The sequence below is a fragment of the Engraulis encrasicolus genome, chromosome 16, assembly GCF_034702125.1.
Source record: "Engraulis encrasicolus isolate BLACKSEA-1 chromosome 16, IST_EnEncr_1.0, whole genome shotgun sequence".
Classification (NCBI taxonomy): domain Eukaryota; kingdom Metazoa; phylum Chordata; class Actinopteri; order Clupeiformes; family Engraulidae; genus Engraulis; species Engraulis encrasicolus.
In genome coordinates, this window is record NC_085872.1 from 25,277,508 (window position 1) to 25,294,834 (window position 17,327).

The 17,327-nt window shown below is 40.6% G+C and overlaps 1 protein-coding gene and 1 long non-coding RNA gene across 2 annotated transcripts in view; one reads left to right on the forward strand and one right to left on the reverse strand.

The window, feature by feature from the left end:
* vipr1a (vasoactive intestinal peptide receptor 1a) overlaps window positions 1-17,327 on the forward strand; it is a 35,868-nt gene that overhangs the window by 13,138 nt on the left and 5,403 nt on the right. Inside the window, exons 4-6 of the mRNA XM_063219090.1 lie at window positions 3,368-3,474; window positions 5,533-5,636; window positions 16,218-16,347. Coding sequence (XP_063075160.1) covers window positions 3,368-3,474; window positions 5,533-5,636; window positions 16,218-16,347 — 341 coding nt within the window. The remainder of the gene's footprint in view (window positions 1-3,367; window positions 3,475-5,532; window positions 5,637-16,217; window positions 16,348-17,327) is intronic.
* LOC134465437 (uncharacterized) lies at window positions 11,311-14,409 on the reverse strand. Its single transcript, XR_010038156.1, has 3 exons — window positions 14,048-14,409; window positions 12,982-13,125; window positions 11,311-12,351 (listed from the first exon to the last, which is right to left on the reverse strand). It is a non-coding gene; the product is annotated as an uncharacterized LOC134465437 (long non-coding RNA).

Consider the following 17,327-nt stretch of genomic DNA (forward strand, 5'->3'; position numbering starts at 1 on the left):
ACGTGTATACAAGAAGACAACGCCTGCAAAAGGTATGCCCAGTACCTGAACATTTTATTAATATTCACTCACAGTACAGATGATGAAGATAAGGATAGGGCTGCACAATTAATCGAAAAATAATCAAAATCGTGATAAAATACTGAAATCGAACTCATGATTTTAATCGTGATTTAATCGTGGCAATAGTGACCTACTTTTGAGAGCGTCCTTGAAGCCAGAACATACTGACAGGCTGGTGTTTTTGGCCAGAAATCTGTCTACTTAAGTTTCATGCTATTGCCTTTGCATAATTATTACAATTCATCCCGTATGTAATTAATTCTTGGTTATATTTCATCTTGTTATAATTTTCAAAAAGATCTGCAAAAATGAATAACCGTGATTAATAATCGTGATTATGATTTTGACCAAAATAATCGTGATTATGATTTTTTCCATTATCGTGCAGCCCTAGATAAGGATCTACCGTACTTATGAAGGCTAAGGGCCTGAGAGGCGTGCACCAGTTTAGCCAAGGCCTGCCTTTGATGTGCACCCGGGAGAGGATCATAATCGTGGCACAGAGACCACAGTAAGAGAGGCAACATCCTGCCTTACTGAGAACAGCAGAGACACTTTGTTCATTTCCACTTCATCTCTTCTCACATATCTAGATTCATGTTTCATAAAAGGATTTTTTCCCCTCTGATTTTACCTGGATCCAGTGTGATTCAGAAAATGGTACTTGCCTTTGTAGACCGTTTTAAAAGATATTGGTTTGATTCACACTCTTTGTACACGAGAGACAGATAGAAAAGTATCTGCACATTACAGTAAACTATATGTAAAGATGGCACCTGTTGGTATTTAATGTTTATGCAGGCCTAGGGAGAGTTAATGGGAATAGTGTGTGGTGGTCATACTGTACATACTGACATTTGTGATGCAGCTTCCGCTAATCTAAAACAAGCGTTTTTAGGTCAGGCGTCAAGAGCAGGGCATGGATATTTGCATTTTGTTTGACTATGAAAAATATATGTCGTACAGATGCAAAAAAATGTTTGCTCATGCAGCGAGAAAGGGCCCTTTATGTTCTGTGTGATTTGTATATTCATGACACATACACCTTTAACACAAATTTACCACTACCTTGACTGGCAGTCGGCTGCAGCATGGGGTCTGTGGTTTTCGAAAAGTATCCTAAATGGTATCCTTGGGGTGGCTTCCACTGAGAAACAGTGTTGACAGATGTGTCTGATCAAATCCCGCCCCAAAGGCTCTCAAAAATCGCCAAAATGTGCTAAATTCCTAGCCTTGCGCGCCATCCTACGTACTTTCGCCAAGACACTTGGCTCCGCACTACGTCTGGTACCTGTCTTCTGTGGAGCGATGTTGACTGGTAGGATTTGCGCCGGTGTTGCAATTTTATCCTACGGTAGGATGTTCTGTCAGACATGTCTGTTAAACGGTCCTACATCGCCGTAGATAGACGTCAGACATGTTTGTTCAACAACTTATAAGTTAAATCCTGATTTTTCCGAAAATGTCCTTCCTGCTTCCTGCAATCGCGTCTGATCAAGCAAAGTCCAGACCATGAATACGAAATGGAAATGGTAGTATTATGGCATGGACAGGACCAGGCTACTATATTCCGCCCAATTTCTACAAATTACATTGACTTCTATGGGCATAAAACGGCAGAAAAAAAACGCCAAATCCCCTATTTTCCCCGTTTTTACCCACAGACGGCCAGCCCAAGTAGCCCAATTGGGCTGGTAACCGCCAAATCTGGCAACACTGCTGAGAAACTGGTGCCTGTCGGTGCCGTATGGAGGCAGTGATTTGTGGTGTGGGACTTTAAAAGCCTCCAGTTACATAAAAGTGTCCCTGGAGAGACGGGGGGGATTCGAACATTCATTGTGCCATATAAGCCATGTTTTACCTAAGCCATGTTTTAAAAGTTTAAGTGCCAAGAGAACAAGCAAAGAGGGTGACTTGTCAAAGTTCAAAGTGTGGCTCCCTGAGTAATATTTTCTGAATGGCTCAACTTTAAAATAGGGTAATAAAGCCATACAGTAACTGTCTGTTTCCTCAGCAGTGCATTTTTGTCTTTGATGTGTGACACCTGTACTTTTATTTACAGGGGGAAAAAATCATGGTCGAATTGTTTTAAAAGATTATATCAAGCATTAAACATCTACATCAGGCGCTGTATATTTCAAACAGATGTGTAATTGTGAATGTAAAGTCAAGCACATTTGAAAAGTTGGCTTGTTTTACAAATCACACACGATAGGCCTATATCTTTTGACACCAATCTAAATCTTTTAAAATGCACCACTATCACATGTGAAATTCAGAGCACGTCAAACAGAAATAGTTTGACTCGTTTCCATTCACTTCCATCAAAAATGTTCAAGTACACCCAGCTGCGTCCTGCGGGACGGGGCATGGCTGGCCGTCCATTGTGTGACGTCAAGCAAGGCTAGCCGCAGCTGAAGGCTGCTCTAAATTTGAGCTAGTTGTAAACCATGGTCCAGAAAGATAACAAAATAGGCAGTGATTTGTGGCCAACCAATAATTATCTCTTTCAAATAGTTTCAATTAACTCTTCAAAAAGTAGAATGACAAACGTTAAAATGTGTAATAAATTGCTTACCATTACAGGGTAGGCTCTGTGCTGCTTTGACCGAAGGGAATGCATGCTTGTCTGATGCATGTAGCTGTGACTCTGTGAACGTCCACTTGAGTAATAAGCACCAGGCAGGACAGGCGCTGAAAGGTCATCAGAGGGGCAGAAATGCAATTTATATTATGTTCCTTAAGTTATGTCTGCCTCTGTGTTGTTGTTGCTGATCTTTGTTTTGTTTTGTTTGGTTTGGAAAAATCACCTTTACACGTCAGTCTTTGTAATGATACTAGCCTTAGTTTGAGCTCTGTTGGGATATATAGCACAGCTGTAGGTTCTATCACTGAAGCACCACCAAGGTCATTAGGTCAAGTTCTAGTAAATGCTATTAAAAAGATACAATGAAATGCAGATAACACATGAAAGACCTGTTCATCTGACATACCTACAATGATGCCTGGCTTTCGGACCATCTCCGTTATGTATTGATCCAGACCTCTGGGTGACGTGCTTCCAGCCTGTTTGTTTTGTCTCATGGGTGATCGAACCAGGTAATGTCCATACGTCCCTGGAGAGAGCCCTTGCAGTCGCTGTGATATTTAGCCTGCAAGAAAAGTAATGTGAAAGCCATTTCATGTAGGTCAAAGCAAATCATCTTGTGTTTTCTCAGAGCAGACCTGTTTTGTACTTTTTTTGTGGTAATACAATGATGTAAGCACAGCATGCAGCGTCTCTTCTCTTGCCCTATCTCCTCAGGTAATATATCAAAGAGCTGTACCTCCACAGGCTGGGTGGATGTTAACCCCATGTCTATTTTCCTGAACTGTGGCTACAACCCCAACAGCAACACCAGCGATGACGTGGTGAGTGTGGCCATGTTTCACAGATCTGTCCCTTATGGCATATAGTGCCTGTTGTCATATACATACCTTCCCAATGTTTGTAAACTTTTTAAAAAATTGAATGCGCGCACAGCCAGGGATTCCAATGATGGCTAGGTGTTTATCATTGGAAGTCTCATTGGAGCCCTGCACAGTGTATGACAAGAACCTGTTGTCTTGTTGGCTGGCGGTTTTATCCACTTGCAGGCATGCTGTACAGTCCGTAACACCATTTAGAAGAAAATACTGTCATGTTGCTGGTAATGGTTTGGTGTGCTCCCTAAATAACATTATATTGTGTTGCAAAGTGTTAGCCACTGCTGGCAAGGCAGGGTTTCGCGATTGGAGGCAGCCTCTGATTGTTTGGAAGCTGCCGTCACTCAAACGTCCTCCCCACGTGTGATTGGTGTGATACAAAATAACTTCATTTACAAAGCATAGGAATCGATTCTGATGTACTCACATTAAGATGTGTTATCCCAGAATGGAGTTGGTAGCTGTACAGAGACCACAGAAACTGCAACCTCCAGCCGACGAGAAAACAGGTTCTAACCACGCACTACACTGGTCCAATGGAACTTCCAATGTTAAACACCTAGCCGCCTAGCATTTTGGAATCCCTGGCTGTGTACGCATTCGTTTGTATACAAACAGCCAGAACCCATGTATAGGGGAGAGGAATGCTTTTAGAGTTCTGAGAATTCTAGAGCCATTCTATCTGTTATTTACAGATGGATGCAAATCATAGAGTGGACATTAATGTACTCTCAATGAGCCCGTTTACATTACAACAACTATTGGGTTATTTGAATAAACAGGTTATTGATGTAAACTGTTAATTGTCGTTAACATGCAGTCTTTCGGTTACATGTGTTCCACTCAAGTGTGTGACACGAAGCTAGAATTCAAGGCATTTGATTGGCTGTTTATCATTCTAGAATATCAATAATCTGATAATAACCAGATTATGCTGGATACATGTCTTGAGAAATCATCTTATTTGTCAAAAACCTACCTGTGCGAATCTGATTTCTCATAAACCGATAACTGCAATAAACTAATTATTGTAAACAATTTATTCAGTTTACATGAGCACTTGAATAAACCGGTTACTCCAAAAACTATTGATGTGCGTATAAACAGGCTCGATGATGCAAGTTCAAAAATTTGAAAAAACTGTCTAACTGACATTTACACAAGAAGCATTTGCATTTCCCAGCTGAATATAACAACTTATTCCATCAGTGGGTGGAGAATTGACCTTCTTCTTATCAGTTCTGAAATACTGTGGTGCAACAGTCAGCGATCAACTTTCTTTTCAAAGTAGGGCTTTTTCAGATGATGATGAAATGACTTCAGACAAACACACTTCTCTAGAGCAGTTGTTTTCAAAGTGGGGGCCGCGAGGGAATGCCAGGGGGGCCGCGGCAGGTTGACAGGAAAAATATAGCGAAATAAAATGAGTAATTTAATGAATTGAATAACTTCAGTAGCCAAAATAAACAAAAAATAAGCTAAATAATCCCAGTGGAATCATTTTCTTCATTACAATGTTTATGTGCATTATGCTTTCTGTAGCACTTGAATGGGTTAGGAATGCACCAACTTCATCGGGTTGTGAAACCCGTTGCACAGAAAAAATAGTGGGGCACGGGCGGCTCATGTCAGGGGGGCCTTGGCTGGAATCTACTGGTATATGGGGGGCCTTGTCATAGTAAAGTTTGGGAACCCCTGCTCTAGAGTCTGTGTTCAAAGTTCCAATTTTGGATTATCATTGAATCGTGTTCTTGGATCCCCTTTTCACTACCTCAAAATCTAACATTTATGTTGAGCATTATACAGTACATTGTTAAAAAAAAAGCTGTTGGTCATTTGGCTCCACAGTGTGTTACGATAGGCTACATGATCTCTTGGGATGTGACTTCAGTGTGCTCAAGTCAAGTCATCCATTGGATATTGCTGCCAGTGCCAAGTCAATCCATGTCTTAATGTTAATGATGCGCTGTAAGTCACTGGTTGGTGATCGTTTCTGTTTCACAGGAATTTGGCAATGTCTACTCGTCGATTAGGATTGGGTACACTGTTGGCCATCTAACGTCCCTGTTGTCCCTCATCGCAGCCATAGTAATACTCTGCATCTTTAGGTAAGCAGTGTTTAAAATGAACAGAGCTGGGTGTTCCAGTTGTCTACCAAATTTAAGTGTCTAACAGGATGAATGACGAAGTAATGTCTGTGCAGTTCTGGTGACACCCGCTCCAAATTCATATTGGTGTGGTTAAATCAAGTGTAAAGTAATGGTTTCAACATCTCCTCAGCACTCTGTGTTTGGAAGGGCGGTTGTGGTGCAGAAAGGCTGGTTTCTTAGAGACGATAACTTATGTATTGTGAATAAATTGCTTGACAATTTTTTTTAGAAGTTATTTATATTTGGGGAATTTCATATCTTATTTCATACAGAACTGCACATCATGAAGCCCTTTCCGATCATGACAAGTCACATGTCTGTGATACCCGCTCTCCACCCTCCTACGGTACCCACCTTGACTAACCAATGTTGTGTGGGGAGCACTGTATGTTGGAGAGGGCTGTACTTCACAGGGTCCCCACCATCCAGTGTTGCCAGATGTGTCTGATCAAGTCCCGCCTAAAAGGTTCTCAAAAAACGCCAACATGCGATAAATTCCACCCGATTTCAACAAATTGCATTGATTTCTATGGTCATAAATCTGCAGAAAAATGGCCAATTTTTTCCATTTTTGCCCACAGACAGCCATCCCAAGTAGCCCAATTTGGCGGTTAACCGCCCAATCTGGCAACACTACCACCATCCCTCCTCAGGGAGAGCAGGCAGCTGGAGCGCATGGAGAGGCAGAGAGTAGCATGGGTTGTTAATCTTGCTTCAAGTAGCGTCGCTCGCTTCCTTTATGAGCTTTTAAAAGCAGTACACAAACTGTCATGCTGCAACCATGCAGGCGTTTTTTTCTTCCCTTTTTTTTGTTGCCTTCGACTTCTGTGTCTGTGGGTGGGAGTGATTTCGTTCTCTCTCTCTCTCTCTCTCCCTCTCTCTCTCTCTCTCTCTCTCTCTCTCTCTGTCTGTCTCTCTGTGTGTCTCTCTTGCGCTCTCGTGTACGTTGTACGTGTGTTATAATGTCTTCTTCACTGCATTAAAAGTGTGTGTATGTGTGTCCATGCGTTAGTAAATAAAGGGAATGACATGTTTACATTGTACAAGACCGCAATAGCTTTACTTACAAATGACAGAGTTCAGTAAGGGGCAGGTTTTTAACTGGCGAAAATGGGATGCTCTGAGCTCTGAGATTGTGTTTAGACAGGATCCACTAACACAAAAACAGTTGTGTCATATCCAGCTTGGCCGGACAGTGTAAATCACTGGCACAGAACATTTGGTTGATCTGAAAGTTCAGCGCAAAGCTGCACAACCCTGCAAGAGGACCAAGACCAAGCATTGGTTTGATGTCGGTTGTCTTTATCAATCAGATTATATCCTTTAACCCATTTTAGCCTAAGCCCTTTTTGGGAAAAAGGTGCCCATTAAAACCTAGTTATCTCAACCTCCGAAGCACATCAAACATGAAATAAGTTGCATTTAAAAAGCTAGGACCCTCATTTTGCATTAGCATGTGTTCATTCAGCTGTAATATACCCACATTTTAATAAAATCCCTCAAATCTCAAAAGCCTGAATGCAGCGTACAGTATATCACGAAAGTGAATACACCCCTCACAGTTTTGCAGATTTGTGAGTATATCTTTTCATAGGAAAGCATTACAGAAATTTCACTTTGACACAATGATTAGTGACCTTTTAACAACATATTTAACCGCTTAAATTTCTTGTTCACTCAGAAAAAAACAAAATGCCGCTATTAATGTTTGAACATGTACTCACAAAAGTGAGTACACCCCAGATTAAAATCCGGTAGAGAAGGGGCTATGTTGGCTCGAATCGTCTCGAAATGAAACGAAATGAAAAGGGATGACAGTTCTGGTCATCAGTGTGCGTTTCAACCTTTCTTTGCATTGAACTTTTAAATTTTGAGTCTGCATCTGGCTTAAATAGATTAGTGTGAGATTTGAATGCAATCCTATGGAGAATATCAATATCTGCTTCAGTAGTCACAGTGCATGTTGACATGCATGTTTCTTTTAGGTGTATTTCAGATTGCCAATGTTGACAGCATGCATGCATCCCCAAACCATGTCAGTCCCACTACCATGCTTGGCTATTGAGAGGATGCACCTTTTTTGTAAAACTCACTTGTTTACCACCACACATGCTTGACACCATCTAAAGAAAATTTGTTTATCTTGGTCTCAAGAGAGATGAACAGACCAAGGATATGAATCACTGGAACCATGTCGTGTGATCTGAAGAGACCAAGATAAAAAAATTTGCTTTCGATGGTGTCAAGCATGTGTGGTGGTAAACAAGTGAGTTTTACAAAAAAGGTGTATCCTCTCAATAGCCAAGCATGGTAGTAGGACTGACATGGTTTGGGGATGCATGAATGCTGTCAACATTGGCAATCTGAAATGCACCTAAAAGAAACATGCATGTCAACATGCACTGTGACCACTGAAGCAGATCATGATATTCTCCATAGGATTGCATTCAAATCTCACACTAATCTATTTAAACCAGATGCAGACTCAAAATTTAAAAGTTCAATGCAAAGAAAGGTTGAAACGCACACTGATGACCTCCCTTGTCATCCCTTTTCATTTCGTTTCATTTCGAGACGAGTCGAGCCAACATAGCCCCTTCTCTACCGGATTTTAATCTGGAGTGTACTCACTTTTGTGAGTACATGTTCAGACATTAATGGCTGTATTTTGTTTTTTTCTGAGTGAACAAGAAATTTAAGCGGTTAAATATGTTGTTAAAAGGTCACTAATCATTGTGTCAAAGTTACATTTCTGTAATGCTTTCCTATGAAAAGATATACTCAAAAACCTGCAAAACTGTGAGGGGTGTATTCTATGGAACGCTAAATGAGCCACGCTTAATTAAATAAATATGCCAACAAATAATTCATTAAATGTGTCATTAATTTATTTAAAGTAGAAAAGTATTTTAAGTACTCCTTTTACCATTAAGTAATTATTGAATTATATTCATTTAATTATTTCATGGCCCGCGTGTTTCAGCACATTATGAAATAATTGTATCTGTCAAACTCACCCATCAAAGTCTGTGGGCGTATCCTAAACTCTGATTGGTTGCACTGCCTATCAAGTCAAAACAGATCGAGCGTAGAGCTGATCATAGGAAACATTTTGTCGGACGTTCCTGTGTAGGTATTAACGTGAATCACCCAGGTCGGTGAGGTAAAAGGTGACCCGCCAGCATTCATTCACCGTGATCAACATCTCAACTGGTAAATCCATTTTTATAAAAATGTGTAAATTTACACATGGTTAATGTTTTGACCTAGGTTACGCAAGTTCAATTTGAACGGAATGGCTAACCTTAGCAAGCAGCTGTCTACCAGCTAGCTTACTGTGTACTCAGATAGTGGTTGTGCAACTGTTGAGATATAATATTATGGGCTATGGCAGGTAGTATATTCATCTGTTTTTTGTTTTTTCACTAAAAGCCCATGATGTGATATGTTGTTGAGCAAGGATGAGACGTGTGCATTTGACGTGCAAGTGGATAGCCATGAGTGCCCCAGCCCAGCCATCCTTGAAAAATCTGTGCATGCAGATGTAGAACTACCGTAGTTGCTTCGTCGAAACAATCTGACTTCACTGTAGCAATGTGTGTGAACATACTAGGGCCTATAGCTTGGGTAACATTAGGTAACATTGTAGCACACACTTTGTAACGTGTACAGTACGTCTATTCCAGGCAACTGATTACTGCCCGTCTCTCTTTCGCTAGCTGCTACTGCTTCCATTGGTTTTCTTGACCAAAAGCTTTTTTCTTCTTTTTACAGTGAAGATGGGACTGGGACGGATGAACTGATGGCAAAGCCGCGCACCTACCAAAGAAGTGACTGCACGAGAATGCCCCGCAGACCACGGCAGAATGCTGACAGGAACAGCAACAAAACCAACTTCAGATGCATCATGTTACTTTGACGTTTCTGACATACCATGGCCACAAAGTAGTAACTTCTAAATGTACATGTGACATGGGGTCGGCCCTATGCTCCCACATCCCATTAGTCCCATATAGCTTCCACAGAGGTTATCTTGTATTGTATTGTTATTGTGTACTGACGTGGGTTTAAGCATGATTCCACCCTGGTTGTGGTTTAGTTAAGTCCATCTCTACTATTATGAGTAGAGCATGGTTAGAGGTCATTACATCGTGGTTTAGAGGTACAGTAGGTATGGCTGGTGTTAACTGACTGTTAGGCACGATTTCAATGAGGTTAAGGAAAGGTTTTAGGGTGGAACAGTACCATTGGCCTGCGGGACAATTCAGTCTATCCTACCCCCCCCCTCCATTTTTTTTGTTTTTTGTTTTGAATGTTTGTGCTGTGGGACGGGCTGTGGGAACATAGACACACTCCCTTTGGTAGACACTGTTACTCAAAATTGTTACACATAATTACTTGACCCTTCCCTCTCATTCCAGTCTCACATCAAAAACATTCCCAAATCTGCCTTTTTCTATCTCGAGAATATCTCCAGACTTCTGCCCTCACTCTCCGACTCTGTGACCGAAACACTTATCCATCCTTGAAAGGCGCTATATCAAACCAAGGTATTATTTTTATTATAATATTACAATAGATGTCTCAATTGATTAACAGTTGACCAATAATGATTATCTAACCCTTACAGTGACAGTTAAGGGTTTATCAAAGTGAAAATACTGTAGGCCCCTAGGCCCTACAGGGGCAATCAGCAGTTGTAGCATACCAGCTATATTGTATTGATGGTATTCATAGAACGTACTAGGGCTGCAACTAACGATCATTTTAATAGTCGACTAATCCAGTGTTTCTCAGCCTTTTTTTAGACGAGGCACCCTTCCAATTCATGAAAAATTTCAAGGCACCCCAAACCAACAAGCCGTAACATGGAATCGCATCCGATACCACACAAGCTTAGAAAAGTAACACATTTGGTCACACGACCTACGTTTGAAGTTGCAGCTTACTGGGGTGACCTAAATTTACTTTATTGTGCGTAAATGGCAGATGGAAGATTCCACCGACTATCATTAACTTATCAATTTAGACAAATATATCTTATATTACATAATTTATTTATCAGCCACTTTTCTGCGGCACCCCAGGGTGCCCCGGCACCCCTGTTAAGAAACACTGGACTAATCGATATATCTAGTCACGATTAGTCGCGAAAAAAAAGAGACTTACTCCAACCTTTGACAAACCTTCCTGGCCTCTTGCGCAGGGATGAAAAAATTCTTTCAGCTCACATTGATCTTTAAATCTGGATAGTAGCTTATTTACTCCAAGATACAACGGCCAATTCATACGGGCTGGACAATTTTAGGATTCAATAAAGTAATAAAGCTGATATAGTACCCATTTGTCAAGAGTAAGAGCATGTCAGAAGATTGAACAAAGGTCTCGACTCTAGGCTTCTTTGTGGAAAACTAACAGTCTATAGCAGCCTGTAGATGGAGTAAACATTTACAGCATCACAACTTCTTCACTGTAACAAATATGTGGCATATTTGGATAGTCCGTGCCTCTTTCACTGCTTGTAAATATTGTAATTATTGATGGCTAGTCTTCCTCTTGTTATGTATGCCTCCAATAGATACTTTGACTAGAAAGTTAACTTGGCGCAGTTCATGCTGAAAAGAAGATACAATTATTGACAAAGACGAACATTTATTAAATCTGTTCAATTGTGTTTCTGCAGGGAAAGAGCAAGAACAAAATACAGGAAATTGATCTGAAGTGCACAAAATGTGTATCAATGTGAAGAGGTTAGAATAACGTATTAGTTGCTTAAAGATGGCTTACAAGTCTACATCAATTGCAAGATTTAAAGGATTTATAGATTGCATGAATAGAAATACTAAAACATGAAGTGAAATTAAAGTTGTGTGCCTATACTGGGCGTAGCAAGGTTTCTCGCAGGGGAGCTGTCCGCAGCAGCCTCCTCTGGTCTTGGTGGACATGCCGTGGAACTCATCCCTATCTGCAACCTTGGTTGACCACCTCAGTGCTATGATGTGTTTGGCCTCGGCTTGGATGGCAGGTTGACTGCAGTTAAACATGGGAAGAAAGATAAACCAAGTTGTGCAGAATTATATAAACAAGACTGAACTGGAATATACATACATTTAGGAAAATCCTGGTGTAACAAAGAATGGTGATCACTTACACCTAATGGTGTAACTGAACCTTGGGGCCCACCTCTGACCCAATAAATAACACAAAACCCACAAACCAATATTATTTAAAGGCGCATTTGGAATACTGTCCACATTGCGCCCAGTTTGAGAATGAGTGTAATCACTCTACTTTCCTTCTGGCCTCCAGCGCTTTAACCCATTGTAGCCTGGAGACACATATACGCTGCATTCAGGTTCTTGAGATTTGAGGGTTTTTTAAATTAAAAATGTGGGTATGTTAGAGCTGAATGAACACATTGTAATGGATAACATGTGTGTGGTGAGTTGTATAGTAAGTGAGTGCGTCTGAGAGTGCATGACTGATTGTATAGTTAGGTTTTTGTTTTTTGCAATGATACAAGCATGTCATGTTCTGTCTTCGTGTATAATAAAAGTGTAGTACTAGACTACAATGATGATACAGGCCTTGTTTATCTGCGGTTTTCTTGACAGATTTCATTGGACTGGCTCTCTGATCCAGGTGTTGTGGGCAGTCAGGCTTTGTTGATTATCTGCATAAATAATACACATAAAGTCAGATGATCCATGGTCAGTGCAAGCTTGCAACCTCAGCTAAATTGATACTGTGCCATTTGTGGAAATAAGCTCATATTACGCCTCCCCTTGAGTTAAATGGTCGAGGTTTACCTTCCTCCTGTACTTTCAATCGTTTTCAGAGTATGGCTGTGCAAATACTACCTCCATGCTCCATGCTAGTGATAAACATTGAATCCTATGAGACCAGCTGGCGGCTAAAGAAAGGTAAACCTCAATCATTTAACTCACAGCCAGGGAGGTGTAATATGAGCTTATTTCCAAAAATAGCACAGTAGTAGTAGTAGTAGTAGCCTTATGTCCAAGTATTGTCAATTGTTTTGCAGTGGGTGGTACACTTCTCACACCCACACACACAAAACATTTAACAGATAAAGAATTAAAAAAAAGGAAAGGTGGAGGGGTTAAGATAAAATAGTAATCTAAAAGAAAGCTCTACAGAATAAATCTTAAAATCGCTAGACAGTATCACTTCAACACTTGATTAGTCAAATAAGGTTTGATTGTACCACAAGATAGTACAAGTGGGTTACATATTTTACCATTTCCATACATGGATGCAATATACGCAATATACTGTATAATACCACAACGCAGATGATGTCCAGAATGATCTCGGTTGTGCGAAGGTCCAACTCGGTCATGGCACCAATGTGACAGACGTTGTCTTGTGTAGGGCTAGTCTGTATGGACATCAGGCCGGTTTGGTCACAGTATCCCCCTTTTTATTTCTGAAAATACAGTGTGATACAGATGTGGGACTACATCATGGGTACAGCAGATCTTACAACAGATTACTTCTATTCATCGTCCACAATGTTCTGAAGAAAACCAGTGTGTGTGTGTGAGTGAGAGAGTGAGGAACGCTATAGCACTTTATAATTTACACGACAGACATAAACACATTAAGTACTGTACATAAAACAATAATTGAGGCTACTCTATAGGTTACATTGTGGAATACTATGACATTGATAACAACAGTAGGCCTACTGCCCTACAAAGACAACATGCAACATTTTTAAAACGTGCTTAACATACCAAATCAGTTCAACTTCTATAACTGCATTACGTGACAATACAGAATTCATACATATTCAAGAGAGCAAAAATAGTCTCGGACCGCTCATGAACATAACTGGACAGATCTAGTCCCAGAATGTTCTGAAGTTGAACTACCGTAGTAAGCCAAGCACTGGGAGGTACTCTACCTTTAATGTACTCTTGACATTCATACCATTTGCTAGTGACCAAGCTATCCACCTTGAATTCGCAAACTAATCACTTCATACTTGCTTGTTTTCTATGGTGTGATAAGTAACTGGTAATTTGTTGTGTAGTGATGCCTGCTAATGCTATTTTTCTAGCACTAGCACCCTCCTAGAAGAGTAACTGGCTGGTTGACGTCTCGACCCCATTCAAAAACGGGAGCGTCCGCCAACATTGTTATTGAACAACGTTGGTAATGTTTCTTAGCATACCATCTACTTTGTTTTGCCAACAAATGACTCGTTGTCTGCGGTCACTCTGACTGCTACTTATGACAAATGCAACTAGCATTACCACGGTGAAAATGAGACCACGTAGCCGGCTAGTTCCAACGTTTTGTCAGGTTACATAACGGCAAATGCATTTCAAAATTGTCTACATTACCTGTGAGAAAGTGTGTCAAACAACTAACACGATGATGAAGGAGATTTGGTTCCCGGAGCCCTTATAGTGGATAGACCGCGAGGAAGCCAAGAAGAACTTGGAGGCAGCTGTCATCCTCAACGTCTCGACAACATGCATCCACTCCTTTTAAAACTTCATGGCCAACAAGCTAATTTTACGAATACATTTTCCTAAAGATAAAACTCTAAGCCTTTCACTTGAAATGTTGACAGTGCTACAGTCCCAATCACTCACAACCCTTTTTGGTCATATTTCGAATAGAAGCAGCTTTCCTCCTTGATCCATTCATGTCATGTAGGAGGTGTGTTACACTTCAGACCAAAGTAGTCGATAACACCAGATTGGCACTAGTCCCGCCCGTTTACGTAAGTGGTTCCGCCCACTGACTTTGATGGGTGAGATTGACAGATTGATTTAATTAATGATGTGCTGAAACACACGTAACATGAAATAATTAAATAAATTAATTAAATAATTAATTGAATTGCGAAAGAAATATTTAACATTACATTATATAAATTGCCATTTAATTCATAAATTATATATTTAATGCCAATTTTAATTATTTAATTCTACTTTAAATTAATTAATGACATATGTAATTAATTATTTATTGTTGTATTTATTTAATTAAGCGTGGCTCATTTGGCGTTCCATAGTATTCACTATATACTGTATATGTCGCTCCAGGCTACGATCGGTTAAGGTGCACTGTGTACTGTAGTAGGCTGGTGTCCATTAACTGTTTGGCTCGTTGAAGCTGTGCTGCCTATTACCAAATTTGATCTTTTCATGAATATTTACTTACTAAATATTAAACCAATATTCAGTATGACCAAAGTGTTCATTTGTGAAAGGACAGCATGAATTCTGGAAAGCAACGGCTAAAAATATTACAGTCCACCTTTAAACAACACAATATCCACATTTTAGGTCTGTGTTTTTCTTATTACGCTGTGACTGTCACATTATTGACTTTGGCATTTGACTTCAACATTCCCCAATGTTGACATAACATATCATTTCAATTGAATTAACCCTGGGCTGTGATGAGGCAGCAGGCCCGGTATAGGCCCGGTGCAGGCCCAGTGCAGGCCCGGTACAGGCCTGGTAAAGGGCCAGCAACATGTGGTCATGTCAGAAAGGACTCTTGGTGTTCCAGCAGAAAGACAGAATTTTTATATCTGTTGAGATCAAGCTGGTCCACATAAAAAAGACCTGGCCAATAATGACTCGAGCACTCAAGTACTTTTTTTGTTACATTATTGAGGGGTAAATATAATGACGTAAATATAAAAACGTTTCGACAAAGCATGTCTTCTTCAAAGTCATATGGTTTGATAAATAAAACACACTGTGTTGAAACATTAGTCATTTATAACGCACCCACAATAAAAAAAACATATTTGAGTGCTCTTTTGAAGTGGACTAGCCTTCATCTCAATTGTCTACCGTCCGTGTGCACCAAAAGGTTTGAGAATAAATAACATCCCTTTTACAGTATTTTAGTCTGATTGAGACCAGACCAAACCAGACCAAACATTTGTAGGGAAAAAAATGACTGTGCTACCTCAAAGTGCTACCTTGGCAGCGATGTGTAGGTGAAACTACAATAATTTGGTTTGAGGACTGAGGTCCTCACGTGGTGCACCCCAAAAATGTTGGTACAACGCATGAGGACCTCAGTCCTCAAACCAAATTGTTGTAGTTTCACCTACATTATTGGTGCCCTGTGCGTAGAATTAATTCTTTGCACAGTTCTACTTACTTTTTTGATTCCCCAGCGTGAGTAGTTTAGCCTACTTCTCATGCGACATTTATTACACTTTTACTCCTCACATCCAATAATGTAATAAGACATTACATATTTGGAACTCTGTGTAATAATTTTATACTTGGCAACCAAAATTTCACTTCCATTAATGTGACTTCACCTACATTAATGTAATAACTAATAACCCCTACATTTTTGGTTTACCACGTGTGAGGATTTCGGTCCTCAGAACCAAATTATTGTAGTTTCACCTACAAATGGAACCACTCCATGACCAAACTAGATTAACAGTGGCAATGAAATTAAGAATATAGGCAATATGATCTCGATAACTATATGTAAGTGGGTCAATTCTCCATTTCTTTTCTTACTCAGGAAACTACATTGCACACGAAACTACATCCACATTCACCTGTTCATGTCCTTCATCCTGAAAGCAGTGACGATCCTTGTGAAGGATATGGTACTGTATGGCACAGATGACGAAGGCTGCTATTCTGAATCAGTAAGTGAGTCCACACACGCGCACACACACACACACGCACACGCACACACACACACGCACACAAACACACACACACACACACACACACACACACACAAACGCACACGCACACTTATGCCCTTTAGACGGGAATAGGAGTGTCTTTGTGCGTCATGTTTTGTTTGTTGTGCCTATCTATCATCAACATTTAAGAGATATCAGAAATCTCTTGTTTAACAATTAAACATTTTGCGATTAAACCTCAGGTAATCTTCAGTATTCAGTCTAGTTCATTCTTACATAGTTCATCTAGCAAGCCCACCTGTGTGTGTAAGTACTCCTCATTTCACTGTGTGTGTGGAACATGTCAAAGTGAAGCTTTAAAGAGCTCGTGTTTGGAGGGTGTAGCTGTGTTTGTCAAGACCGCAGTGCCTCTTAAGAGAGGTTTACTAATCACACACACACACACACACACACGCATAGAAGCACACACGCACACACGCACAAGCACACATCCGGATACGGGCAGTTTTGATGTTTGTTAAACACTTAAGAATATTGAGCAAGCGGCGCTGGGGTTTGTGTAGTGCTCGCAAAGCTGACCTTGAAGAGGCACCCTTTCACATTTTAAATCCATAGGTCCCCCCATCAGGAGGGGCTGGGGGCCGTGTGGGTGGTGTTTAGTCTTGTCCATAAATGATGCCTAGCTAATGGAGAAAGCTGCTGCAGCTGCCTGCCAAGGGAAGGGCCATAATGTCCCTCGAGTCGACTGATGGCCAAGCCACCCAGCTACTTTACCTTCCAGATCAATGGCAAGGTGCTGTCCTATTATGCTTCTTTTCCACTTTCTGGTAGGCTAACAGCTCGACACAGCGCGACTCGGCGGCCACTTTTCAAATAGGCACGACACAGCTCAATCGAAAAGCAAAAAGCTGCGGCTGAGTCGAGCTGTAGGCCTACCAGAAAACCGGCAGTGGAAAAGAGGCATTAGAGAATGATGC